General features: G+C 34.8%; 1 protein-coding gene across 1 annotated transcript in view; it reads left to right on the top strand.

Annotated features, from left to right (window-relative positions):
• Vwa8 (von Willebrand factor A domain containing 8) overlaps window positions 1–26,279 on the top strand; it is a 394,300-nt gene that overhangs the window by 36,673 nt on the left and 331,348 nt on the right. The window contains exons 3-4 of the mRNA XM_071611473.1: window positions 14,375–14,505; window positions 18,019–18,129. Of these exons, the coding sequence (XP_071467574.1) occupies window positions 14,375–14,505; window positions 18,019–18,129 (242 nt within the window). The remainder of the gene's footprint in view (window positions 1–14,374; window positions 14,506–18,018; window positions 18,130–26,279) is intronic.

Below are 26,279 nucleotides of genomic sequence, written 5' to 3'. Positions count from 1 at the left end.
CTAAGTATGTCTTCTTGGTGTCTTTGTCAAAAGTAGTTGACCAAGTGTTGGGGTTGTGGCTCAGTAGTAGAATGCTTGCCTAGTATGTGTGAGCCCCTGGGTTTGAGCCTCAGCACCACATACAAATAAATAAAAATAAAGGTATAGTGTTCAACTACAACTAAAAACAAACAAAAAAAGTAGTTGACTGTATATGTTTGGATTTTTTTCTATGTTCTCCATTCTATTCTACTGGGCTATGTGTCTGTTTTTGTAGCAGTACCATATGGTTTTGATTATTATAGCTCTGTAATAAAATTTCAAAATAAGAAGTATGATGCTTCCATCTTCTTCTTAGAATTGTGTTGGCTACTCAGGATATTTTGTGGTTTCCAGAGGGTTTTGGGATAGTTTTTTCTGTGAAGAATGTTATTGGGATTTTAGTAGTGATTATATTGAATCTATATATCAATATGGGTAAAATAGACATTTTAATTATTCACCAATTCTTATGATCCATGATTATGAGGTATATTTTCACATATTTGTGCTATCTTCAATTTCTTTCATCAATATTTTTAATTTTCAGTATATAGATCTTTTACCTCCTCATTTAAATTTATTCTCAAGTGTTTTTATTTGGTTCTATCGAATAGGATCATTTTCTTGTTTTTTTTTTTTCAGCTAGATCATTATTTATGTATAAATGCTACCAACTTTTTAATGTTGATTTTGTACCCTGCAAATTTATTGAATTCATTTATTAATGGTTGTGTGTGATTGTATGTGTGTGTGTGTGTAAAATCTTCGTGGTTTGCTATGTTATGTACTATGTCATCTAAAATAGAGATTATTTTACTTCTTCCTTTCTGATTTGGATGCCCTTATTTCTTTTTCTTATTTATGATTGTTCTTGAGAATAATTCTATGTTGAAAAGAAATGAGTGTGTACATCCTTGCATTGTGCTGGATCTTAGTAGAAAATCTGTTTTCCTGACAAAATCATGGAATTTGCAGGGAAATGGATGGCATTAGAGCAGATTATGCTAAGTGAAGCTAGCCAATCCTTAAAAAACAAATGCCAAATGTCTTCTTTGATGTAAGGAGAGCAGGGAGGAAGAGCATGAGGAAAAGACTAACATTAAACAGAGATGAGTGGTGGGAGGGAAAGGGAGAGAGAAGGGAAACTGTATGGAAATGGAAGGAGACCCTCATTGTTACACATAATTACATATAAGAGATGGTGAGGGGAAAGGGGAAAAAAAAAACAAGGGAGAGAATTGAACAACAGCTGATGGGGTAGAGAGGGAAGAGGGGAGGGAAGGGGAGGGGGGATAGTAGGGGATAGGAAAGGTAGCAGAATACAACAGTCACTAATATGGCATTATGGAAAAATGTGTATGTGTAACCGATGTGATTCTGCAACTTGTATTTGGGGTAAAAACGGGAGTTCATAACCCACTTGAATCAAATGTATGAAAGATGATATGTCATGAGTTATGTAATGTTTTGAACAACCAATAAAAAAAAAAGAAAATCTGTTTTCCCCCATTGATTATAATGTTAGGTGTGGGTTTTCATAAATGGCCTTAATTATGTTGAGGAACTTTATGTCTATTCCTAACCTGTTGAGAATTCCTGTCAAGAAAGGATGTTTGCCTTTGTTGAATGTTTTCTTGTATATTGATGGAGATAATCATGTGCTTTTTAAATCTCATTTTGTTAATGTAGTGTATCACAATTGATTGATTTGCATGTGTTAAATGAATCTTGCATGACCTACTTGGTCATGATGTATAACTTTTTGGATGTGCTGTTGAATTCAGTTTGCTAATATTTTATTGATGATTTTTACATTAATTTGGCCTATTTTGTTTTCTTGTGATGTCTTATCTGGCTTATATATAAGGGTAATGCTGACTTCATAAAATGTGTTAGGAAGTTTTCTATCTTGATATTTTGGAAAAGTTTAAGAAGAATTTTATTTAATTCTCCTTTGAGTGTTTGATAGAATTCAGCCATGAAGCCATCTGGTCCTGAGCTTTTCTTTGTTGGAAGGTTTAAATTACTTCTTCAACTTCTTTAGTTGTTGTTGACCTGTTCAGACTTTCTGTTTCTTTCTGATTCATTCTTGGTGGGTTGTGTTTATCTTAGAACTTATCCATTTCCTCTAGGATATTTAATTTGTTGGCATAGACTTGTTCATAATAGTCCTTTATGATCCTTTTTATTTCTGATGCATCTGTTATAATGTCTTTGCTTTCATTTTTTATTTTACTTATTCAAGTCTTCTCTCTTTTTCTCTCCAAGTTAGAAAAAAAATGTGTATTCTGCCACTGTTGAATGGCAAATTCTGTAGATTTAAAAAAAATTTTTTTTAGTTGTTGATGGACCTTTATTTATTTATTAACTTATATGTGGTGCTGAGAATTGAACTCAGTGTCTCACACATGCTAGGCAAGCACGCTACCACTGAGCCATAACCTCAGTCCTCTGTAGGTGTTTTTATGTCCATTTTGTCTGAAGTGCTATTCGAGTTTAGTATTCTTTTTTTAAAAACTTTTTTATTGATTCTTTTTAGTTATATAAGAGACATTAAGATACATTTTGACTTAATAACAAAAGTAAGGAATATAATATGCTCTAATTCAGACGCAGCACGCCCTCCTTCCTCTCCCTCCCCCTGTACCTCTCCCTTTACTCTAATGATCTTTCAGCAATTTATTGATAGTTTTTTTTAATTACTGTCTTGTGTATATACTTGATACTGGGATTTACTGTGCTTTATTTATGTGTGTACATACAAAAGGTCAGTCAGATTCATTTGACTATTCTTCCTTTTCCCATTCCTCCTTTCATTGATGTGGCTGTGTCCTTGTAGTATGCTGTTTTTAAGTCCTTTGGGTATAGACGGAGGAGTGGGATAGCTGGGTCAAATGGTGGTTCCATTCCAAGTTTTCTGAGGACTCACTATACTACTTTCCAGAGTGGTTGCACCAATTTGCAGGCACACCGGCAATATATGAGTGGACCTCTTTCCCCATCCTCAGCAACATTTACTGTTGCTTGTATTGTTCATAATTGCCATTTTGACTGGAGTGAAATGAAGTCTCAGTATAGTATGAAATTGCATTTCTCTAATTGCTAAAGATGTTGAATATTTTTTCAAATATTTGTTGACTGATCGTATTTCTTATTCTGTGAAGTGCCTGTTCAATTCCTTTGCTCATTTATTGATTGGGTTATTTGTTTTTTTAGTGTTTTGTTTTCTGAGTTCTTTATATATCCTAGAAATTAATGCTCTATCTGAAGTGCAGGTGGCAAAGATTTTCTTCCATTCTGTAGGTGCTCTCTTCACCTTCTTGATTGTTTCTTTTGCTATGAAGAAGCTTTTTAGTTTGATACCATCCGATGTATTGATTCTTGATTTTACTTCTTGTGCTTTAGGAGTCTTGTTGAGGAATTTGGTTCCTAAGCATGACATGACAGAGACTGGGCCTACTTTTTCATCTAGTAGATGCAGTATCTCTTGTCTAATGCCTAAGTCCTTGATCCACTTTGAGTTGAGTTTTGTGTAGAGTGAGAAATAGGCATTTAATTTCATTTTGCTATATATGGATTTCCAGTTTTCTGAGTACCATTTGTTGAAGAGGCTATCTTTTCTTCAATGTATGTTTATGGTACCTTTGTCTAGTATGAGATAACTGTATTTATGTGGGTTTGTCTCTGTGTCTTCTATTTTGTACCATTGGTCTTTATGTCTGTTTTTGTGCCAATACTGTGCCGTTTTTGTTACTATTGGTTCTTAGTATAATTTAAGTTCTGGTATTGTGATGCTTCCTGCTTTTTCTTTTTCCAAATGAATTTCAAGACTGCTTTTTCTATTTCTATGAAGAATGTTATTAGAATTTAAATAGAAATTGCATTAAATCTGAATAGTGCTTTTGGTAGTATGGCCATTTTGAAAATATTAATTCTGCCTATCCAAGAACATGGAAGATTTTTCCATCTTCTAAGGTCGTCTTCAATTTCTTTCTTTAGTGTTCTGTAGTTTTTGTTGTAGTGGTCTTTCACCTCTTTTGTTAGATTGATTTCCCCATTTTTTTGAGGCTATTGTGAATGGCATAGTTCTTCTAGTTTCTCTTTCAGTTGACTTATCACTGATATACAGGAGTGCAATTGATTTATGGGTATTAATTTTGTATTCTGCTACTTTACTGAATTAATTTATGAGTTGTAGAATTTTTCTGATAAAATTTTTGGGTCTTCTGAATATAGAATCATGTTGTTAGCAAATAGGGATAGTTTGAGTTCTTCTTTTCCTATTTGTATCCCTTTAATTTCTTTCTTTGAGATAAGGTCTTACTTAGTTAGACTGGCCTCAAATTTTCTGACCCTCTGCTTCAGACTCCTGAGCTGCTGCATTACAGGCATGTGCCACTCCTCCCAGCTATAGATGTTTTAAAGTTTATTTTGTCTGAATGCAATTCAGATCCAGTATTCCATTTTAATTTTCTGCTTGTTCTATTTATTATTGGAAATATTGTATTGAAGTCTCCTGCTATTATTTTATTGTTACCTATTTCTGCCTTATATTTGTTTTATGTATATAGGTTTAATAGTGTTGGGTGATTACATACTTATGAATGCATACCTTCTTTGTCTTTTGTAGTAGCTTTTTATTTGAAGTTTAGTTTCTTAGATATCAGTGTAGTTACCCCATTCTTATTTGGTAATCATTTGCATAGAATTGTTTTTTGTATTCCTTTGTGTGTTGTTGTTGTTGTTCTTTTTTTTTTTTTTTTTGGTGGGGGGTACCCACAATTGAACTCAGGGACACTCAACCACTGAGTCTTGTCCCCAGCCCTATTTTGTATTTTATTTAGAGACAGGGTCTCACTGAGTTGCTTAGTGCCTCATTGTTGCTGAACCTGGCTTTGAACTCATGATCATTTTGCCTCAGCCTCTTGAGCTTCTGGGGTTACAGACATGTGCCACTATGCCTGGCCTATGTGTGTTTTTTAAGCTGAAGTGGATTTCTTGTAGGCAGCATAGTGAGATATTCTTTTTTTAAAATCCATTCATCCACTCTGGGTGTGTGGGAGGGCACTGGGTACTGAGCTACCTCACCAGCCCTTTTTATTTTTTGAGACTGGGTCTTGCTAAGTTACAAAGGCTGTCCTTGAACTTTTGATCCTTCTGCCTTAGGCTCCTAAGTTGTTGGGATTACAGGTGTGCCATCATGCCATTCTATGTCTTTTGATTGAAGAATTTCATCCATTTAATTTCAAGGTTATTATTATTAGGTAAGGACTTTCTACCACCATTGTGGTATTTTCTGGTTGTTTTTTTATAGATTCTTTGATAATGAAAGTATAATGTGCCACTTGTGTGGGTTGAATGTATTTGTGGACCTTGGAGGTTTATCAGTTAGGATGTCCATGTCTTTCAAGACATGGGAAGTCATTAGCAGCTATTTTATTAAATAAGTTTTCTGTCCCTTTCTCTCTTTTCCTTCTGGAACTCCCATAATATGAATATTTGTTTGCTTAAGATTTCCCATACTCCTGTGGCTTTTCTTCACTTTTTTACCCCTCTGCCTGAGTTATTTCAAAGACCTGTTTTTATATTTACAGATCTTTCTTCTGATTGATCTAGTTTGTTGTTGAAGTTCTGTATTATATTTTTTTATTTCATTGAAATATCAGCCCTAAGGATTTGTTTCCTCTTTTTTTTATTATGCCCATCTCTGTTGAATTTCTCATTCAGATCATGAATTGCCTTCCTAATTTCATTAAATTTTGTCTGTATTTTCTTGTGTCTTACTGAGTTCCTTTAACATAGTTATTTTAAATTTCTTTTCAGGAAATTCATAAATTTCCATTTCTTTGTGGTCTGTTACTAAAGAATTGGTGATATCGTGTTTCCTTACTTTTTCATGTCTCTTGTGTCCCTGCATTGATTTCTGTCCATCTGGTAAAACTTTTACCTCTCCCAAACCTCACAGAAGAAGACTTTCACCTATAGGTGGGCCTAAAGGTGCTGGTCACAGTAGCTCTGGGTAGCTGCAATGATGTAGACTCTGTGCAGCATCTTTAGTTGTGATCAACATCACTGATGAGTCCAGGTGTCTCAGTGGTCTAGGATGCAAGAGTTTGTAGCAGTGATGGTGGTAACAGGTTATTGGGGTCCTCAGTGGTAAGGATCTCTTTAGAAATCTTGCTGTGTTTGTCTTCCCCACAGTGGGCATTTTTAGCTGAGGGATTTGTCATGGTTGTCCAGTCAGATATTGTCCAAAGACAGTGATAGTGTCACTGGGGTCCAGGGTATAAGTGTTTGGTGTGGCTTTGGAACTATGGTTCTGGGCTTAGGGACTTTTGAAACTATTGTAGCTTTGTAAGAATGAAACCTGAAGAATTGGTTCTCTATCTTTCTTTCTTTTTTTGTTTTGGTGTGCCACTCCTTGAACCCAGGGGCACTTAAACTCTGAGCCACATCCTTTTTATTTTTTATTTTGAGATAGGATCTTGCTAAATTGTTCAATTCCTGCTAAATTGCTGAGGCTGACTTTTAACTTGGTGATCCTCCTGCCTTAGCCTCCCAAGCTGCCTGGATTATAGGTATATACCACCACACCCAGCTTGGTTCATTTTCAAAGGCATAGGTAGATACATTTCTCCCACAAAGTTGGGTCTATTTCTCTGAGGCAGTACACTGGGACCACAGGACAGGGATGTATGGATGTGACTTTGATCTTGGAGGGAAGGGCACAGCACTGGCATGGCTATGGGGAAGAAGTGCTTTGGGGGCTTGGGCCCTGGAAAACAGGGCACATCTGCAATTTGGACCTTAGAACCAACAGGACATAGTGGCAGCATGGGCCCTGGCACATGAGAGGTACCATTCATTGGTGACTCTAGACCCCCAAATGGTGGGAATGACACAAGCCATGTTCTGTGTGGCCAGGTGCTGCAGCAGTAGCAGCAGTAGCAAAGAACCTAGGAGAGGCAAGGCATAACTGTGGCTTGGGCCCTGGTAAATAAGCACCGGTGCAATGAAGATGCCCCCCTTTGGGTACCTCAACAGATCATATTCTGGGTGCTTACTTCAGTTCCTGGGAGATGGAGCCTTGTGGCTATTCAACCTAGATGGCAGGGTAGCTAAGCTCATCCAGGCCTTTGATTACTTACAGTACAAGTTGCTGCTTCAGTTTAGCCCCAGAAAACATAAATACACAGGTCAAATGAGGCTTCGATTCTTCAGGTCACGGTGCTGTGTCAGCTGTGGCTCTAGGAGGTACAACTGCATTAGTGTGTCAGATGGTTGGGATTTACCCCTCCCAAGGGAGAGGGCTCCATGTTGGCTTGGGGACCAGAATTTGAAGTTGCTCTGGTAGTTTACGGCTGGTAGAGAGAATTGTGCCATTTCAGCTAAGGCCCTGAAAATGTGGGCTGTACCAATTATTGGGATGGGGGTGTGTGTGACATGCACATGAAAGCTTGTCCCAGAGGATAGAATGTAGCAGTTTCTAAGCTCAGGAATGATGGACTACTGGTAGATTGGTGCAGTGGTGTCAAAGCCTCTAGTATTGAGGGATTCCATGGCTATTTGGCTATTTGTCCCTGGAGTAAGGTGTACTCTAGCAGTGATTCTGGTTCCGTGATAGGATAGTTAAATAGTAGCTTGAGCCAGGGGTGTGGGGTGAAGTTGTGAGTGGGTATGGAATTGGGGATGAGCAAGGCACTGTTGGTTTCTTCTCTGCGGGTAGCATTATGTGGACTCTTGGGAGCTCCCTTGGCTGCTTTCCTTTAGTTATTTTGGTTGAACTATAGATGTTTATTTTCTGTTTTGTGATTTTTTTTTTAGGGAAGATCACTGAGAACTTCTGCTTAGCCATTTTCCTGATATCACTTGGCAGTGATCTCATTTCTTATTTAGATATGTGCTATTTAGTTTCTAAATGTTTGGAGACTTTCTGAAGATCTTTCCATTATTAATTTCCAATTTAGTATGGGGCAGAGAACATACTTTGTATACTTGAATCCTTATAATGTTCCTTGGTGATGTTCCTAATATTTAAATGTTCCTAATATTTAAAAAAGTGATAATATATGCCTTCCATATAAAAATATTCTATAAGTACTGTTTTGTGACCATTTTCACAAAGCAATATATTCTGGAAAGTTTTTTTTTTAGCAAACATTTTCTAAAGCTCAACCTAAAATAACATTTGGGGTAGAATTTTTGGCTCAAAAAATCAAAACAATGTAAAAATGCATATTGAGAAATATTTCCTTTTACATTCTTCTTATAGTATTAGTTTCAAGGATATTCATTTTGTATTTATCATGCAAACACAAGCAAATATGCAACCTTTACCCAAAAAGTGTACAGTGGGACACTTAGTCATTGTATGTGAATATACTATAATTTATTTACTCTATATTTACCAGTTTTTCTAATTTTAAGAAAAACTAAATACCTTCTCTGTGCTGAGTACTGTGCTGACCAATGTTATGGTTTTCATTTAGTTTTTGTTACAGCCATATCACATGAAAACTCATCAGCTCATTTTATATATAGTGACTTTATATAAACTGAGATCTTATATATGTATTATTTTCTGATAACATCTTCAAGGACATTCTTGTACTTTGTGTTCTTGATGATAAGCATATAGATTTCAATAAATGGACCTGTGTAAATACTTGAGCTTTTTAGTTCAGTTAGCCCATGTTGTAAATAATGAGGGCTTTGGTTCTAAACACAGTATATTGTGTCCCCTGCCTTCATTTCCCTCCTTGATGTCCACTACATCCATTTACAAATGATACACAGTAGATACATGATGGTTTAGTAGAAGAGCATGCAATTACAGTGAGGAGATTAGTTGTGCTTCTTTTGAAATCTTGCACTGTAATATGGATAGAAAAAAATTCAGGGGAGTGTGATGGATGTGAGTTAAGATATCTCTGAGTGATTTTGTGGAATGACTGTGGCGGATGACATGGTACCATGATAGCTTGTCCCCAAAGGGTAGAGTGCAGCAGTAGATATGAGAGAGTACCAACTCAGGCTCTATTGATTAGGATGTGTAAATACTGGGTTCCTTTCTCTCTCATTTTTTCAGGGTGGGTTCTAGGCCCAGAGGATAATTTTAGTGTAAACCCAAGAGTCCATTCATATCCACTTAGTTTACGCTGTGCAGCCTGTTGTCCAGGCCACACATCAGGGGAAAGGACTTTTCAGGTGAAGATAGGTCTTTCCCTACCTGGATCTCATTGACTGAGGGACTGGACAAAGTACTTTAGCCATAATCCTCATAATAACCATACCTGATAAGTATTATTACCCTTTTTTTGAAAATAGGGAAACTTAGAATAGGCAAATTCTTGTTCAAGAACACTGATAAATGACTGGTAAAGGAAAGTGTCAAAATCACAACTGTAGTTTTTAACTATAGTTTTGTTTGGCATCAAAGTTTTTTTTTCTTTCTATTATATTGTCTCTTGGGATACTAAGCAACATCACTAGTTTTGAAGAATTTATTATAAGAATTTGAACTATGTTTAATTTTATGGAATTCTAATTTTTACTTTTATGACAAATTGGAGTCTGTAAAGGAAGAAAATTAAAATTTAGATTACTCTAATAAAATTATTTTAAAGCCCTTGAATATGACTGATCAAAAATAGCAATTTTTTAATATTTATTTTTTTAAAAAAATCAATAAAAAATAAAATAATACTATGCTTAAAAAAAGGCAAATTTTTTTGAAACAAATATTGACAAGGAATTGAAACAATAATTAGCCCAATATGAGCCAGGTATTTTATTTCTACATAGAAAGGGAATCAGAATATGGTACTACTTTGACATAAGCTTATTATTAGTAGACTCCTGAAAGGTAGCATTTTGTGCCTGCAAACAAGTTGGGGATTTCTCTCATGTGCTGGGCCATGTTTATATTAGGTTATGCACGGCAGCATGGCAGTTTATTTTGCAGATGTTCATAATGTACAGTCTTAAATCTTATTTCTATTTCTGGCATGCTTTTAAGTATGACTCATGCTTTCTTGAGGCCATCCTAAAAATACAGCTAGTTTCAATCATTAATGTAAATACACCACAGGCATCACATAGCACTATATAATGCTTTCTTTTAGTATTTTAATGAAATTTCCTGACAAATTAAATATGGGATTTGTTTGTTTGTTTGTTTTTCAAAATATACTATCCTAAAAAAGGAATAAAGTAGAATTTTTTATGGAGAAGTGAGTCCTGTGATAATATAATGTACATAACAGAATGACTGACATTTTAATAGAGAGAATAGAATATATTATTGATATCACCAAAAATAAGAGAAATAGTACTAATGGACAGAACATTGAGTCCACTAAAATTTTTGATGTATCCCTGTGGGTCTGCACTTGTAGGGAAAGTCTTGAACCTAGAGGACATAATGACTAGAATGTAGGCTTTAGATTGGAACAACTTGGGTCTAATATTAGTTTAAGGATTTACCAACTGAACAAATGATATTGCCTTTTCAGCTTTGATTTTCTTATTATAAGAAATAATGAGTATTTAACAAACACATAGCACTTACTGGACCATGTTCTAGCTCTGTGAGTACAATTTTTAGGTCCCTTATACAGATGGGGAAACTGCACACAGATTAAATAACTGGATTAAGGTTACACAGCTAGTAAATAGTAGATTTACAATTTGAACCCAGACAGTGTGGCTCAGGTCTGTGTCCTTACACAGATGTAGTCTGTTGCCTCATAGGGTTATTGTGAGATCTAAATTATTTTCTACACTATAGAAGATCATTTGTATTTTTATCTAGCACAGGATAAGAATGCAATAATTTATGGTTATTAGGGCTATTTTTTGGGGGGGGGAAGATGAAAGTAGGGAAAAATATGGTCATTGTAAGATACACCATAGCCTATAAGATCTGCCACAAGATTAAGAAGCTACTTAGAATTGAAAGTGATGATGAAAGCCTTAGATATCCTGACATCTCCTCCAGGCCTACATAAAGGAAGAACTTGCTACTGACTTGCATCCCTAACAATGTCGTCTTGCAACAGGTAGGGGAACTGAGAGGAATGCTTTCTCTGGGCTTAATTGTGACTAATTACAACTCCTTAGCAATGTGCTGGCAATGGAGGCAATTGAGGAAAAAAAAGTCTATTTAGCATTTCTCAATTAGGATGCTATTAACCTTTTGGCAGTATGAGACTATCTTGGACATTTCATTTAGCATCACTAAATATTGGTAGTAAACCAAATTATTCCTCATTGCCTGAAGCTTTGCAACAATTAAAAGTATCCCGAGACATTTCCAGATGCCTTCTGCAGGTATTGGGCTATGGCAGTACTACCATTGGTTGAAAACCACTGTTGAGTGCTAAGAATAAGGGAAGTGGTTGCTGAAAATTGTCAGATATTTCTTAAGCCAGTGGTTCTCAACACACATGAAATGGAGGACACTCTCATGAGCATTCACAGGTCTATACACAATTCCTAGGGTTCTAACTTTAAATAACTCCATGCCTTTCTACATTTGATTGAGAACTGCTGCCTTGGATTTAACACAACCTTGAAAATGAATATAGTTCCAAGATCAAGACATTTAAATAGACTGGAACTATCTAGAACTAAAATAAGACTGTAATTATGAATAGTTACCAATAGTTATAAATAATAAAAGGTGGGAGGAAGCTGAAGAGACCAACTTGGCTTTACCTTTTAGAACTTGGCAAGTTTTAGATTTTCAGTAGTCAAGTCTAGATAATGGAATATCAGGCACATTGCCAAAGTTGAACACAAAGAGTAACATGAAACTGTGAGAGTAGGGTAAGAAAGCCTGTGGCCATAATAAGCCAAGGTTTGTAAAGTAGGAAAAAATACCCCAGTTTTTAACAATTTATTTGATATTAGAATAAGAAGAAGTAGTAGCTCTGCAGCATAGGGAAAATTGTGTCATATTACTGATAAAGAATTTAGGGTTTCTTAATTCTTATTTATTTTGTCCTTGAACAACAGGGAGGCTGACTTATTTTGAAATAAGATTAGACTGTTTATCACAAAGATGGATAGGAAAAAAATAGTTACAAGGACATCTGCTAGTTATATATGAGGTTAACTCTGTAGATCCAGGTGAATTGAATCCTAATACCAAGAAACTACTTGAAAGAGTTCTCAGAAGTATAAATATTAGAGCAGTGTTTTTCAATCAGTTTTTTATTATGGTTCTTCTAAGGACATTCTTCTCCATCTCAATTTTCTTCTCCAATTCCATGAAATTTTAATACCACAGAGATGTTGTATACCCATTTATGTAAAGGTCCTCCTTTTAGAGGACCACAAGACATTGTAATATCTAAGATTTTTTTTCTCAAACTCTCTTCCAGTAGCTTCCCCTGAAGATGTATGCCCCCATCCATGTCTTAGAGGATTGATAAGACAAAAGAGAAGCCAAGTACCTCCACTTGGGTTGATTTTCAGACATAGAGGAGTTTGTTTTGGGGAAATTACAAGATGCTTTAGTTTACTCCAGTGATGTAATAAACCAACCAATCTACCCAAAACCTTTCCCTTGATCTTTCTACCAGGATAAAGAAAACCAGAAAATTACCTTTTCTAGCGATTAGTTTTCTTTGGGAGTGAGGGGCTAATAATGTTGTGCTGTCAGAGCACAACAAAACAAAACAAAACCATTTGCACTCCTATGCAAGCTTTCTTAGTTGGATGTTCAAATTATTTCATGACTTCATTGGATGATTAAACAAAGTTAAAAAAGCATGGATATTCAATATATGCAAAAGAGCATATAATATATGTTTCTCGTTTTATGTATATATAAAATGTAGCATAATAAAGCAAACACTGTAGCCCATATCCAATTTAAAAACTAGACTACTACTCATACCATTGTAGCATTCCATGAGAATCTCTGTGATTCCATGCCCACCTCACATCCCCATGCATCCAGTTTCTTGAATTTATCATTCCTTTGCTTTTTGAGCATTGTTTTGTCATGTTATCTCAAAAGAATTCATTTTCTAGTTTGTTGAACTTTATCACAATAGTTCAAATGATTTATTTTGTGGCAGTTTTTCACTCGATATGATATTTTTAAGGTTCAGCATTTGTTGGCATTTTCCCTTATCTGAAATGCTTGGAACCAGGAGTATTTTGGATTTCACATTTTTTAAAAATGTGGAATATTATTTTGGAATATTTGTTTATATCTTAGAGATGAGACCCATGTCTAAACATGAAATTCACTTATATTGCATATATACATTATACACATTGCCTGAAGATAATTTCAAACAATATAGTCCATTTCCATTTTGACTACAGCCTGTCACATGAGATCACATGTGAAATTTTTCACTTGTGGTGTTATCTAGGCACTCAAAAATTTCACATTTTGGAGCATTTAGATTTCAGTTTTTTTTCAAAGTAGGTGACAATTTATTCTGTTTTTGTTCTTTTGTAAATTTTCTATCATGTGTAGTTTATCATTTTCCTTTCCCCAGTTTTATTTCATTTTGAACAATGTTGCTCAGAGTATTCTACATGTCTTTTAGTTGCACAAGGGCAAGAGATTTTCCTATATACCTAGAGATGGACTCTTTGAGTCATTGGGTAGTTTACACATGAACAAACACAATTTATCTGTATTAATTTAAACATTTTAGAACATGTTGAGGTAGAAGATAAGCACATTGGAGCTTATTTAGTAGCAGACTTAGAAGGGTATTGTATGGAGTAGTCTTCTGTTCCCAAAAGAATTTGTACAGAAGAATAGACTTAAATTATAAATTCCAAAGTAGTTTTGAATCTACATCAGATTTTCTAGTTGTGGAGTTTGGGAAACCTTAAAAACATTGCTAACTTAAGTTATACTTACTTGTCTCCAAATTTTCAAGTCTGTGATAATCATTAATTGAGGTGATTGTTTGTATCTCCCTTTTGGAACAAAAGGGTTAGGCTGTGGAATTGTGGTAAAATAATGATACCAGTTCCTCAAGTTATCCTTGAAAATTACTTTCATTTCTTTACGGAAACTTACAGTTGATTATTCAAATGTCCTTATATGTTTTCACATGTAGGGTATGTGACTTTTTGTGATATCAAAGACTTCGTGCTGTTTTAGCATTGATAATAATAGTTTTATTGTGAAAGAGTAAAAATTTACCAGGTATCTCTATAGTCTCAGTTTCATCTCTTGTCTCATACACACACACACACACACACACACACACACACACACGTATATTTTAAAATATACAGTCTGCATTGCTCAGAGATTTGTGCTAAAAATATTAGTCCAATTTGCATTTCATTTTCTCTTTTTTCCTACTTAAAGTTTCAGACCCTCCGACTCAATCTGTAGTTCAGCATCTAAGATGGATAATGCAGAAGGATCTTTTGGGGCAAGATGTCTTTCTGATAGGACCACCTGGACCTCTTCGACGCTCTATTGCCATGCAATACTTGGTGAGCAATCAATTCTTGTCAATTCATAAAGGTCTTAATTTTGATAATCTATGTAATAAGTAAGTAAGCATTAAGATTTATAAAAATATCAGAATTAATGACTTCTTGAAATACCAGTATCAAAGGGTAATATATAAATGTTTGGCAAAAGTTATTTGGGAAGAAAGTACACATCTACTATGAATGGCTTTAGCAGATTTTTCTGTAACTAGAAAGTCCTCCACTTTAAATAGAAAAGAAGTATAAACCCAGACAAGTAGTGGATAGAACCAGCAAACAAACAACAAACACACTTTAGTTTTAAACTACCCAGTGAACTTTCCTTATCTCAGGTTTACAGCTTAAAAACCCAGTTTCCTTGAATTGATGAAATGATAGTCTTTGGAGGGAATGTAAAGGTTTGTAAATCATTTCTAATGTGTTATATGCTTTCTTTTTTTTTTCTTTAACTAGACAAGAAAACAAATTATCAGAACTTAATTAGCACATTCTATCTTTATCCAATAATAAATGATGGAGCTCGACTTTAAATCTCATATTGTTTCCCCTTTTTGACATGTTATCCAATGCTAGAGGTTCTTTGAAAACTTTAATAGAATTGAAATGTTTAAATATCAACCCAAATAAAGTTTTATAAGACTTTTCTACAGATTTATCAATGTTAATCGATTGACATTGCTATACTGAATCAAGAAAGAATGCCATCAAATGAAGTTGTGCTCTAACAATAGTTTTTAGGATGAAGGGAAAACCATTGTTCAAAACTTCTTTGAATTATTTGGTATTAAAGGATTGGTTTCTATGCTATTGAATTCTACAACATATACTTAATTTTATTTCAGTGGTGAATTTACTTTGGTACTTCAAAAAGCATGTGAGGAAGGAATGATAAAAATACATTGGACGGGCTGGGGTTGTAGCTCAGTGGTTGAGTGCTTGCCTGGCATGTGTGAGGCACTGGGTTTGATCCTCAGCACCACATAAAAAAATAAATGAATAAAAACAAAGATATTTTGTCCATTTACAACTAAAAAAATGTTAAAAAAATACATTGGACAAGCTGGGCAACAGTGGTACATACCTACAAACAGCTATTTAGAAGGATCACATGTTTGAGGTAGGCAACTTAAAGAGACCTTGTCTCCAAGTATGAAAAAGGCTGGAGGTGTAGCTCAGTGGTATAGGACCCCCAGTTCAAACCCCATAAAATGGATAGGTCAGAACCTAATTCTTACTACCCTTAACTTTTGTATCTTACTTATTCCTAGATCCAGTGTGTGAGGCATAACATGCCTTTATAGCATTATCATGTCTTTTTTAATAATGTTATTGTATTTTTTATAACTTTATTTTATTAATTTTTATGTGGCGTTGAGGATTGAACCCAGTGCCTCGCACATTGTTATGTAAACACTCTGCTACTGAGCTACAACCACAGCCCCTTATAGTCTCTTTATTAACACACATGGTGAAATTGTTTTGTCTAAGAACAGGGGATCAGCTACTAAGAATCCCTTGAAATTTCTGCCTCTAAAGACATTATCTATCTCTTTAATTTTTAGATGTACACTCTCTCCCTTGCTTTTTTCAAAGACAATCTCATTGAGATTTTGATTCTGGCAAGGCTTTGAAGCTTGTTGGGATTGTGGAATGAGAAGGACAAGGAGATTTTAGGGGGGTTGTTGGTTCAAAAATGCAATATAAGTCTGTCACTGTAAAGCCTGTATGTTTGAACACAACCACAACCAAACTTTAAATTGTGAAATACAGCTGAGGCAGCCATATGATGTAGAAATACTCATTTGAAAATTCAATACTAGCTTAAGCCACCCTGTAAACTGTGCACTGAGTACTATTGTTAGTAGGTATAAGAGCCTTTATTTAGTCATGCCCAGAGTAGATAATATCTTTAGAGGCAGAAATTTGGGGGCAAACCTGAAGAACCAAAGAGAAATAAGTTGATAATTGTCTTTATGTGATATTTAACTCATACAAGTTTTGTAGATTTAAAAACAAACAAACAAAATAAAGCAAAACAAAAGCCCCCAAACAAAACACTCAGCAGACCACTGCTACCTCTTCCTAGTACTGTTGTGGCTTGCTTGGTCTACTGTCATGAAGAAGCACCTGAAGAGACTGTAGTGCTTGTCATGGCTGTCCCAGGAAGCTGTTAAGACTGAGGATAATGATAACATTGTCCTCAGTGTGGCAGTTCAAGGTTTAACTGTGGTGCAATTTAACAATCAGAGGCATACATAGCCTTGTCAACCATTGTGAATGACAGGGTTTTCAGTGAAGGGGATCACATTCAGCCAATGAAAGAAGCAGATATGAAGGTAGTAGTGATATGTTCCAGAAACAGGAAGGAGGTTATCTGCTAAAAAGAGAAACTGGTACTTTCCTCCAAAATTGGATCTCACAGACAATTCATTTGTATTTAGGAAAATGTTGTTTGGTAACACCACATCTTTATCACTGTGCTGTATGTATTCTATACTTAAAAATGTTTCCTCTTTTCCATACATACTTAAAGTTATAGCAACATGGGAACAAGCACACTTTAAAAATGGAATGAAAATAATGATGTATTTTTTGCTAATATAAAAATAGAATGCAGAGAAAAAGTTACTTTCTGTGGTAGTAAGCCTTTATGCCATCAGTAACATGTTCATTCAACTTTTTCCTCTATTCTCTGGTAAATTAATTTGTTTTCCCTGTTTAGTAAAGACTTATTAAATCTCTTATTTGACTGGAAAATATCATTGTTTTTAATTCAAGGATAATGCAAGGGTAATGTTAGAGGTTTTTTTTAAATCTTGATGTTTGTTCTATATCAGACATAATGAGTTTGAATGGATAAATTATTTGGAAAGAAATGTATTCTGGATGATTTTCCCTTCAATCATATGATGTTTTGGTAAAATGATTCCCCCCACTCATTCCTCTCCGTCTCTCCTCTCTCCTCCTCCTTTTCCTCGTCTTCCTCCTTCTTTTTTCATCTCCTTCAGCTGTGCTTGTGTGTCTCCTCTCTGTTGACCTGACTTGACATTTACCTTACTTTAATTCTTGGCAAATTATCTAACTTGCTGTATATATTTGGTAAACATTGGTCAATGGAATGAAATAATTTAAATCACGTTTAAAATTACATGAACTATACTTATAGAAATTGTTATACTTTGTGAGTACCAAATAGGAATGTTGCCACATTATTATTCATGATATTTGAAAAGAATTCTACAGAAGAAATTAAGGTTTACAGGATCTAATTTTGATATATTATTGCCCTAGTAGGACTGAGTGCAGTAGAAAGAGAGCACTAAGAGATATATGCATTTTGATTAATATTCAATAGGTTATATTTTTCTCAAAGCTGAGACTCAAAAGATTTTCATCCAGAATTTCATTTAAATGTTCTTCTCAAGGGTATTGTCATTGTCAAATAAGTTGTTCCAAATCATTTTCTGGTAGTTTGATTTTAGTTCTGGAATAACTTAACTCTCTATCCTACAGGAGCTAACCAAACGGGAGGTTGAATACATTGCCCTGTCAAGGGACACCACTGAAACTGATCTCAAGCAGCGAAGAGAGATCCGTGCAGGCACGGCTTTTTACATTGATCAGGCAAGTTCTTATTCCACTCCAACCTGTGAATGGTTACTCCATGACTGTATGAAATTGATTTTTAAAGTAGAAAGAGAGTGGCTCATATAACAGTGAAAGATAGATATACTATGCCCTCTCTAGACAGATTTAATTTAGATTTTAGGTTTTCTCATTCTTGGAAATGTCTCCTTGGTTTTGTACTAAATGAGAAACACTAGATGAAATTAATGGTTCCAAATTGTCAGCTAATGATCAACATGCCAATTTCTTTCTTTTAATTTTTCCCTTTGGTACTGGGGATTGAAGCCAGAGGTGCTCAACTACTCAAGCCAAATCTCCATCCCTTTTTTTAATTTTTAGTTTGAGACATGGTCTCACCAAGTTTCTTAGGGCCTTCCTAAGTTGCTGAGGCTGGGTTTGAACTTGGGATCCTCCTGTCTCTACCTCTGAGCCACTTGGATTATAGGCATGCATGATAGTTATTTAATTTTCAATTTCTTCCTAGTTTTTACCTATAAATATTTGATTATCTAAAAACAAGAATTAAGGAGATTTTATTATAGGCAATTCACTAGCATACTTATTTAAGTATGAATGAAGGTCAATTGGGTAAAGGTGTATTAGAGGGAATGAAATTAAATATTTACTGCTATGACTTTAGCTTTTCTTGAGGGGTGTCTTAGGTATAGATTGCCAACTAAAATAATCTTCTATTATTATTATAATATTTTATAATATCCTAATATTATAATGATGCTGATTAAATATTTCTCAAATATATTACTTAAAATGTTAAATGTTGTTCTTAGTAATACCTTATAGAAAGTACTGTACAGACTATAAATAATCAATTTGTAGAGAAGTGATTTCAAATATACAATAAATTCATGGAAATATGGTTGAATTTTTTGTTTATAAAAATAAAATTAAAACACTAATGTGCTGCTGTTTTATTTCACCTCTCAAATTGGGGAAGAGCGAAGAATTCACTAAGGTTCAGTGTTGATGAGGAATAAGGGATGAAGAAGCAGCATTGCTGTTGATGGCAACAGAAATCAATGCAGTATTTATTTATTATTTATTTATTTATTTTTATTTCTTACATACATGACAATAGTGGAATACATTACAATCATAATTATCCATTCACAGCACAATTTTTCATATCTCTGTATATAAAGTATGTTCACACCAAATTATGCCATTATACATGAGCTCTCTTTTTTTTTTGCTTTACAATTTTTTTTAAAGAGAGAGAGAAAGAGAGAGAGAGAGAGAGAGAGAGAGAGAGAATTTTTTAATATTTATTTTTCAGTTTTCGGTGGACACAACATCTTTATTTTTTATTTTATGTGGTGCTGAGAATCGAACCTAGCGCCCCGTGCATGCCAGGCGAGCACGTTATCGCTTGAGCCACATCCCCAGCCCGACATTACAATTCTTAATACACCTTTATACCACAATTTATCATATCTCTGTTTGTATATAAGGTATGTTGACACCAAATTCACATCTTCATACATGTATTTTGTATAATGATGAGGGTCTCCTTCCACTATCCATGTTATTCTCTTTCTCCCTTCCTTTCCCTTCCACCCCTATTCCCTATCTAGAGGTAATCTTCCTCCCTTGATGTCCCTCCCAACCCAGTTTTGAGTCACCCCCCTTATATCAGAGAAGAATTGATTTTATTTTTTTAAATACATGACAGCAGAATGCATTACAATTCTTATTACACATATAAAGCACAGTTTTTCATATCTTTGTATATAAAGTATCTCACGCCAATTCTTGTCTTTGTTTTTTTTGCATTACAATTCTTATTACACATATATACCACAATTTTTCATATCTCTGTTTGTATATAAAGTTGGTTGACACCCAATTTGTGTCTTCATACATGTACTTTCAATAATGTTGTTCATAACATTCCACCATCCTTGCTAATCCCCTGCCTCTTCCCTTTCCCTCCCTCCCCTCTTCCCTATCTAGAATTAATCTATGACTCCCATGTTCCCACTCCCTACCCCACTATGAGTCAGCCTCCTTATATCAGAGAAAACATTCAGCATTTGTTTTTTTTGGTATTGGCTAACTTCGCTTAGCATTATCTTCTCCAACGCCATCCATTTACCTGCAAATGCCATGATTTTTATTCTCTTTTATTGCTGAGTAAAATTCTATTGTTTATATGGGCCACATTTTTTTTATCCATTCATCCACTGAAGGGCATCTAGGTTGGCTCCAAGTTGAGCTATTGTGAATTGTGCTGCTATAAACATTGATGTGGCTGTGTCCCTGTAGTATGCTGTTTTTAAGTCCTTTGGGTATAGACCAAGGAGTTATTTAGCTGGGTCAAATGGTGGTTACATTCCCAGGTTTCCAAGGAATCTTCCATATTGTTTTCCATATTGGCTGTACCAATTTGCAGTCCCACCAGCAATGTATGAGCGTACCTTTTTCCCCACATCCTCGCCAACACTTATTGTTGTTTGTCTTCATAATAGCTGCCATTCTGACTGGAGTGAGATGATATTTTAGAGTAGTTTTGATTTGCATTTCTCTGATTGCTAGAGATGATGCGCATTTTTTTATATATTTGTTGATAGATAGTATATCCTTTTCTGAGAAGTGTCTGTTCAGGTCCTTAGGCCATTTGTTGATTGGGTGATTTGTTTTTTCAGTGCAGCTTTTTGAGTTCTTTATATACCCTAGAGATTAGTGCTCTATCTGATGTATGAGGGGTAAAAATTAGCTCCTATGTTGGCTGTCTCTTCACCTCACAGTTTGTTTCTTTTGCTGATAAGAAACTTTTTAGTTTGATTCCATCCCATTTATTGATTCTTGGTTTTAATTCTTACGCTATAGGAGTCTTATTAAGAAAGTTGGGGCCTAATCCCACATGATGAAGATTAGGGCCTACTTTTTATTCTGTTAGATGCAGAGTCTCTGGTTTAATTCCTAGGTCCTTGATCCATTTTGAGTTAAGTTTTGTGCATGGTGAGAGATATGGGTTTAATTTCATTTTGTTGCATATGGATTTCCAGTTTTCCCAGCACCATAGTTGAAGATGCTATCTTTTCTCCAGTGCATGTTTTGGGCCCCTTTGTCTAATATAAGATAATTGTAATTTTGTGGGTTAGTCTCTGTATCCTTTCTTCTTAGCGTAGAGAGCCTTCTGTACCATTGGTCTACCAGTATGTTTTGGTGCCAATTCCATGCTGTTATTGTTAATATAGGTCTGTAGTATAATTTAAGTTCTGGTATAGTGATGCCACCTGCTTCACTATTCCTAGTAAAGATTGCTTTAGCTATTTTGGGTCTCTTATTGTTCCAGACAAATTTCATGATTGCGTTTTCAATTTCTATGAGGATTGCCATTGGGATTTTGATCGGAATTGCATTAAATCTGTATAGTGCTTTTGGTAGTATGGTCATTTTGATAATATTAATCCTGCCTATCCAAGAGCAAGGTAGATCTTTTCATCTTCTAAGGTCTTCTTTGATTTCTGTCTTTAGGGTTCTGTAGTTTTCACTGTGTAGATTTTTCACCTCTTTTGTTAAATTGATTCCCAAGTATCTTATTTTTTTTGAAGTTATTGTGAATGGGGTAGTTTTTCTCATTTTCTTTTCAGAGGCTTTGTCCCTAATATGCAGAAATGCCTTTGATTTATGGGTGTTGATTTTATATCCTGCTACTTTGCTGAATTCATTTACTATTTATAGAAGTTTTCTGGTGGAGTTTTTTGGGGTCTTCTAGGTATAGAATCATATTGTCAGCAAATAGTGCTAATTTAAGTTCTTCTTTCCTATCCCTTTGATTTCTTTTGTCTAACTGCTCTGCTCAGTGTTTCAAGAACTATGTTCAATAGAAGTGGTGAAAGAGGGCATCCCTGTCTTGTTCCAGAGGGAATGCCTTCAATTTTTCTCCATTTAGAATGGTGTTGGCCTGAGGCTTAGCGTAGATAGCCTTTATGATGTTGAGGTATATTCCTGTTATCCCTAGTTTTTCTAGTGTTTTGAACATAAAGGGATGCTGTATTTTGTCAAATGCTTTTTCTGTGTCTATTGAGATGATCATATGATACTTATCTTTAAGTCCATTGATGTGATGAATTACATTTATTGATGTCCATATGTTGAACCAACTTTGCATCCTTGGGATGAATCCCACTTGGTCATGGTGCACAATCTTTTTGATATGTTTTTGTACTTAATTTGCCAGAATTTTATTGAGAATTTTTATCTATGTTCATTAGATATATTGGTCTGACATTTTCTTTCTTTGATGTGTCTTTGCCTGGTTTTGGGATCAGGGTGATATTGGCTTCATAGAATGAGTTTGGAATTACTGCCTCTTTTTTATTTCCTGAAATAAATTGAAGAATATTTGTATTAGTTCTTCTTTAAAGGTCTTGTAGAACTCAGCTGTGTATCCATCCAGTCCTGGGATTTTCTTGGTTGATAAGCTTTTGATTTCTTCTTGTATTTCCTCACTTGATATTGGTCTGTTTAAATTGTGTATATCTTCCTGACTCAATCTGGACAAATAGTATGACTTAAGAAATTTGCCGATGCCTTCAATTTCTTCTATTTTATTGGAGTATAAGATTTCAAAATAATTTCTAATTATACTCTGTATTTCTGTAGTATCTGTTGTGAGATTACCTTTTTCATCACATATGCTGGCAATTTGAGTTCTCTCTCTCCTTCTCTTAGTTAGCATGGCTAAGGGTCTCTCAGTTTTATTTATTTTTCAAAGAACCAACTTTTTTGTTTTGTCAATTGTTTTCCCCATTGTTTCTTTTGTTTTGATTTCATCTCTAATTTTAATTATTTCTTGGCTTCTAGTGCTTTTGCTGCTGATTTGTTCTTCTTTTTCTAGGGCTTTGAGATGTAGTGTGACGTCATTTATTTGTTGACTTTTTCTTCTTTTAAGGAATGAACTCCATGCAATGAATTTTCCTCTTAGTACTGCTTTCATAGTGTCCCAGAGATTGTGATATGTTGTGTCTATGTTCTCATTTACCTCTAAGAATTTTTTAATCTCCTCCTTGATGTCTTCTGTGACCCATTGTTCATTCAGTAGCATATTTTTTAGTCTCCAAGTGATGAAGAAATTTTTATTTTTTATAATGTCATTGATTTCCAATTTCATTTCATTATGATCTGATAAAATGTATAGTAGTATCTCTACTTTATTGTATTTGCTAAGACTTGCTTTGTGGCGTAGTATATGGTCTATTTTAGAGAAGGTTGAATGTGCTGCTGAGAAGAAAATCTATTTGCTTGATGCAGGTTGAAATATTCTATATATATCAATTAAGTCTAAGTTATTGATTATGTTATTGAGTCCTATAGTTTATTTATTCAACTTTTGTTTGGAAGATATATCCAGTGGTGAGAGAGGTGTGTTAAAGTCACCCAAGATTATTATGTTGTGGTCAATTTGACTCTTGAACTTGAGAAGAGTTTGTTTGATGAACATAGCTGCACCATTGTTTGGGGCATATATGTTTATGATTGTTATGTCTTGTTGGTGTAGGTTCCCTTGAGCAGTATGTAATGTCCATCTTTATCCTTTTTGATTAATCTTGGCTTGAAATCTACTTCATTTGATATGAGTATGGAAACCCTCTGCTTGCTTCTGCAGTCCATGTGAGTGTTATGATTTTTCCCAAACTTTCACCTTCAGTCTGTATATGTCTTTTCCTATCAGATGAGTCTCCTAGAGGCAGCATTTTGTTGGGTCTTTTTTTAAAATCCAATCTGCTGGCCTATGTCTTTTGATTGGTGAGTTTAAGCCATTAACCTTTAGAATTACTATTGAGACATGGTTTGTATTTCCAGCCATATTTGTTTATTTTTATTATTTTACTTGAATTGGTTTTCCTCTTTGATTAGTTTTTCCTTTAGTGTACTACCTCCCTCTGCTGATTTTCATTGCTGTTTTTCATTTCCTCTTCATGAAATATTTTGCCAAGGATGTTTTGTAGTGCCAGTTTTCTACCTATAAATTCTTTTAACTTTTGTTTATCACAGAAAGTTTTTATTTCATCTTCAAATCTAATGCTTAATTTTGCTGGATACAAGATTCTTGGTTGGCAACCATTATCTTTCAGAGCTTGATATATGTTGTTCCAGAATTTTCTAGCTCTCAGGGTCTGTGTTGAAAAATCTGCCATTATCCTAATTGGTTTTCCCTTGTATATAATCTGATTGTCTTCTCTTGAGGCTTTTTAAAATTCTCTCCTTATTTTGTATGTTGGGGATTTTCATTATAATGTGCCTTGGTGTGGATCTGTTATGATTTTGTACCTTTGGCGTCCTGTAAGCTTCTTGAATTTGGATTTACAATTCATTCTTCATGTTTGGAAAGTTTTCTAATATTATTTCATTTAATAGATTGTTCATACCTTTGCTTTGGACCTCTATGCCTTCCTCTATCCCAATAACTCTTATATTTGATCTTTTTATGCTATCCCATATTTCTCGAATGTTCTGCTTGTGGTTTCTTATACTTTTCACTGTGTGGTCTATGTTCTTTTCATGATGATTTATTTGATCTTCATTGTCTGGTATCCTATCTTCTAAGTGGTCTACTCTGTTGGTGATACTTTCATTTGAGCTTTTAATTTGGTTTATTATTTCTTTCATTTCAAGGATTTCTGTTTGCTTTTTTTTTTTTTTTTTTGTAGAACTTATATCTCCCTGTTGAGGTGATCTTTTGCTTCTTGGATTTGTTTATGTAGCTCATTGTCGAAGTGATCTTTCACTGCCTGTATTTGTTCTCTTATATCTTCCTTGAGATCCCAAAACATTTTAACCATGTTTATCCTAAATTCTTTCTCTGTCTTTTTTTTCTGCTATAGCTTCCAATGCTTCTAATGATGTATTGTCTTGAGTTGTTTGTGGTACTTTCTTCCCTTGTCTTTTCATGTTGCTTATGTGTCTTCCTCTCCAGCTCTGTGGATCTGATGTGTTATTGTTTTTACCCTATAGATTTGTAGTGCTCTCATAGAGTTTCAAGATCTCTCCTGCTCAAATGGCGATCTGATCTGATAGCCACGCCCACCACAAAATGGCGAGGAAGGTTTTCCAAGATGGAATCGGTCTGCTTCCAGCCCCAGGGTGTCTCGTGATGTCAGGGGAGCTGGGTGATGGCCTTGTGCTGTGGATAGGTTGCAGCCAAGTGACCTGTGTGGGAGCGGAGTGCAGTCTGGAGTTCTGCAGAGGAGCTAATAGGTGGTTCTGCTAAACCACTTGTGAGCTGTGGATGAGCTAGAACTGTGGGCTTTGCGTCTGGTGTCCGGAGACTTACTAGAGCACAGAGGCTCTGATTTCTGCAAAAATCCATTGTATAGGGTTCTTCTTGTACTCTCTGAGATGTTGTATTCCATCTGAGTGAGACTTTGTGGAGAAGCTGCCTGCCTGCTTTCTTGGTTTCATGTCACAGAGCAGCCAGAAACAGGACTTCCGCTATTCCGCCATCTTCCCTTTTGGGAATGGTTAATGCAGTTTTTAAAAGAGAATTTGACAGTATATCAAAAGAAAACAATGTGCACATATTTGAATCCAGCATTTCTAACAATCAAAAGGTCTAGAAAGTTTTAAAAGTCTTATTATTTATTGTTAAGCCTCTTTCTAAAAAGGGTATACCCATCACACTCTGCTCTAATCCTTTGAATGATTGTCTCATGGTATATATATTGAGTGTATCTATATACTTTGCCAAATTGATGGGCTTTAATTTGTATTGAAAATTATTAAGTAGGTGTATCTTTTTAAATACTTATTGGCTATTGCGTATAAGATGTCAGTAAGTGGAGTGATATGGGTGGAAAAGACATACTGATAAAAGAAATTATAGCCTATAAAAATATAATTTACATCTTATTATCTATGTAAATATTTGCCATAACTTATCCACTTGTTATGAACATACTTTTAATACTTTTTGTGGAATTCCTTTGCTATGTAGTTTACAAGGTAAGCTTTTAAAAATAAGAATTGGTTAAATAATGAAAATATGAACATTTATTAGAGTTATTATAACATCCAAGGAGAAATAAGGAGACTAACCTAGATATTTTGCTGTCACATGAACTTTCATTTGCCTTAGGAGATAAAGTAACCTGAAAAAAGTCCTAAGTCATTGTAACCTTAAA

The sequence above is a fragment of the Marmota flaviventris genome, chromosome 4 (assembly GCF_047511675.1).
Source record: "Marmota flaviventris isolate mMarFla1 chromosome 4, mMarFla1.hap1, whole genome shotgun sequence".
Taxonomy (NCBI): Eukaryota; Metazoa; Chordata; class Mammalia; order Rodentia; family Sciuridae; genus Marmota; species Marmota flaviventris.
The sequence above is the reverse complement of the archived record's forward strand: the minus strand, read 5'-3'. Positions and strand labels throughout refer to the sequence as shown.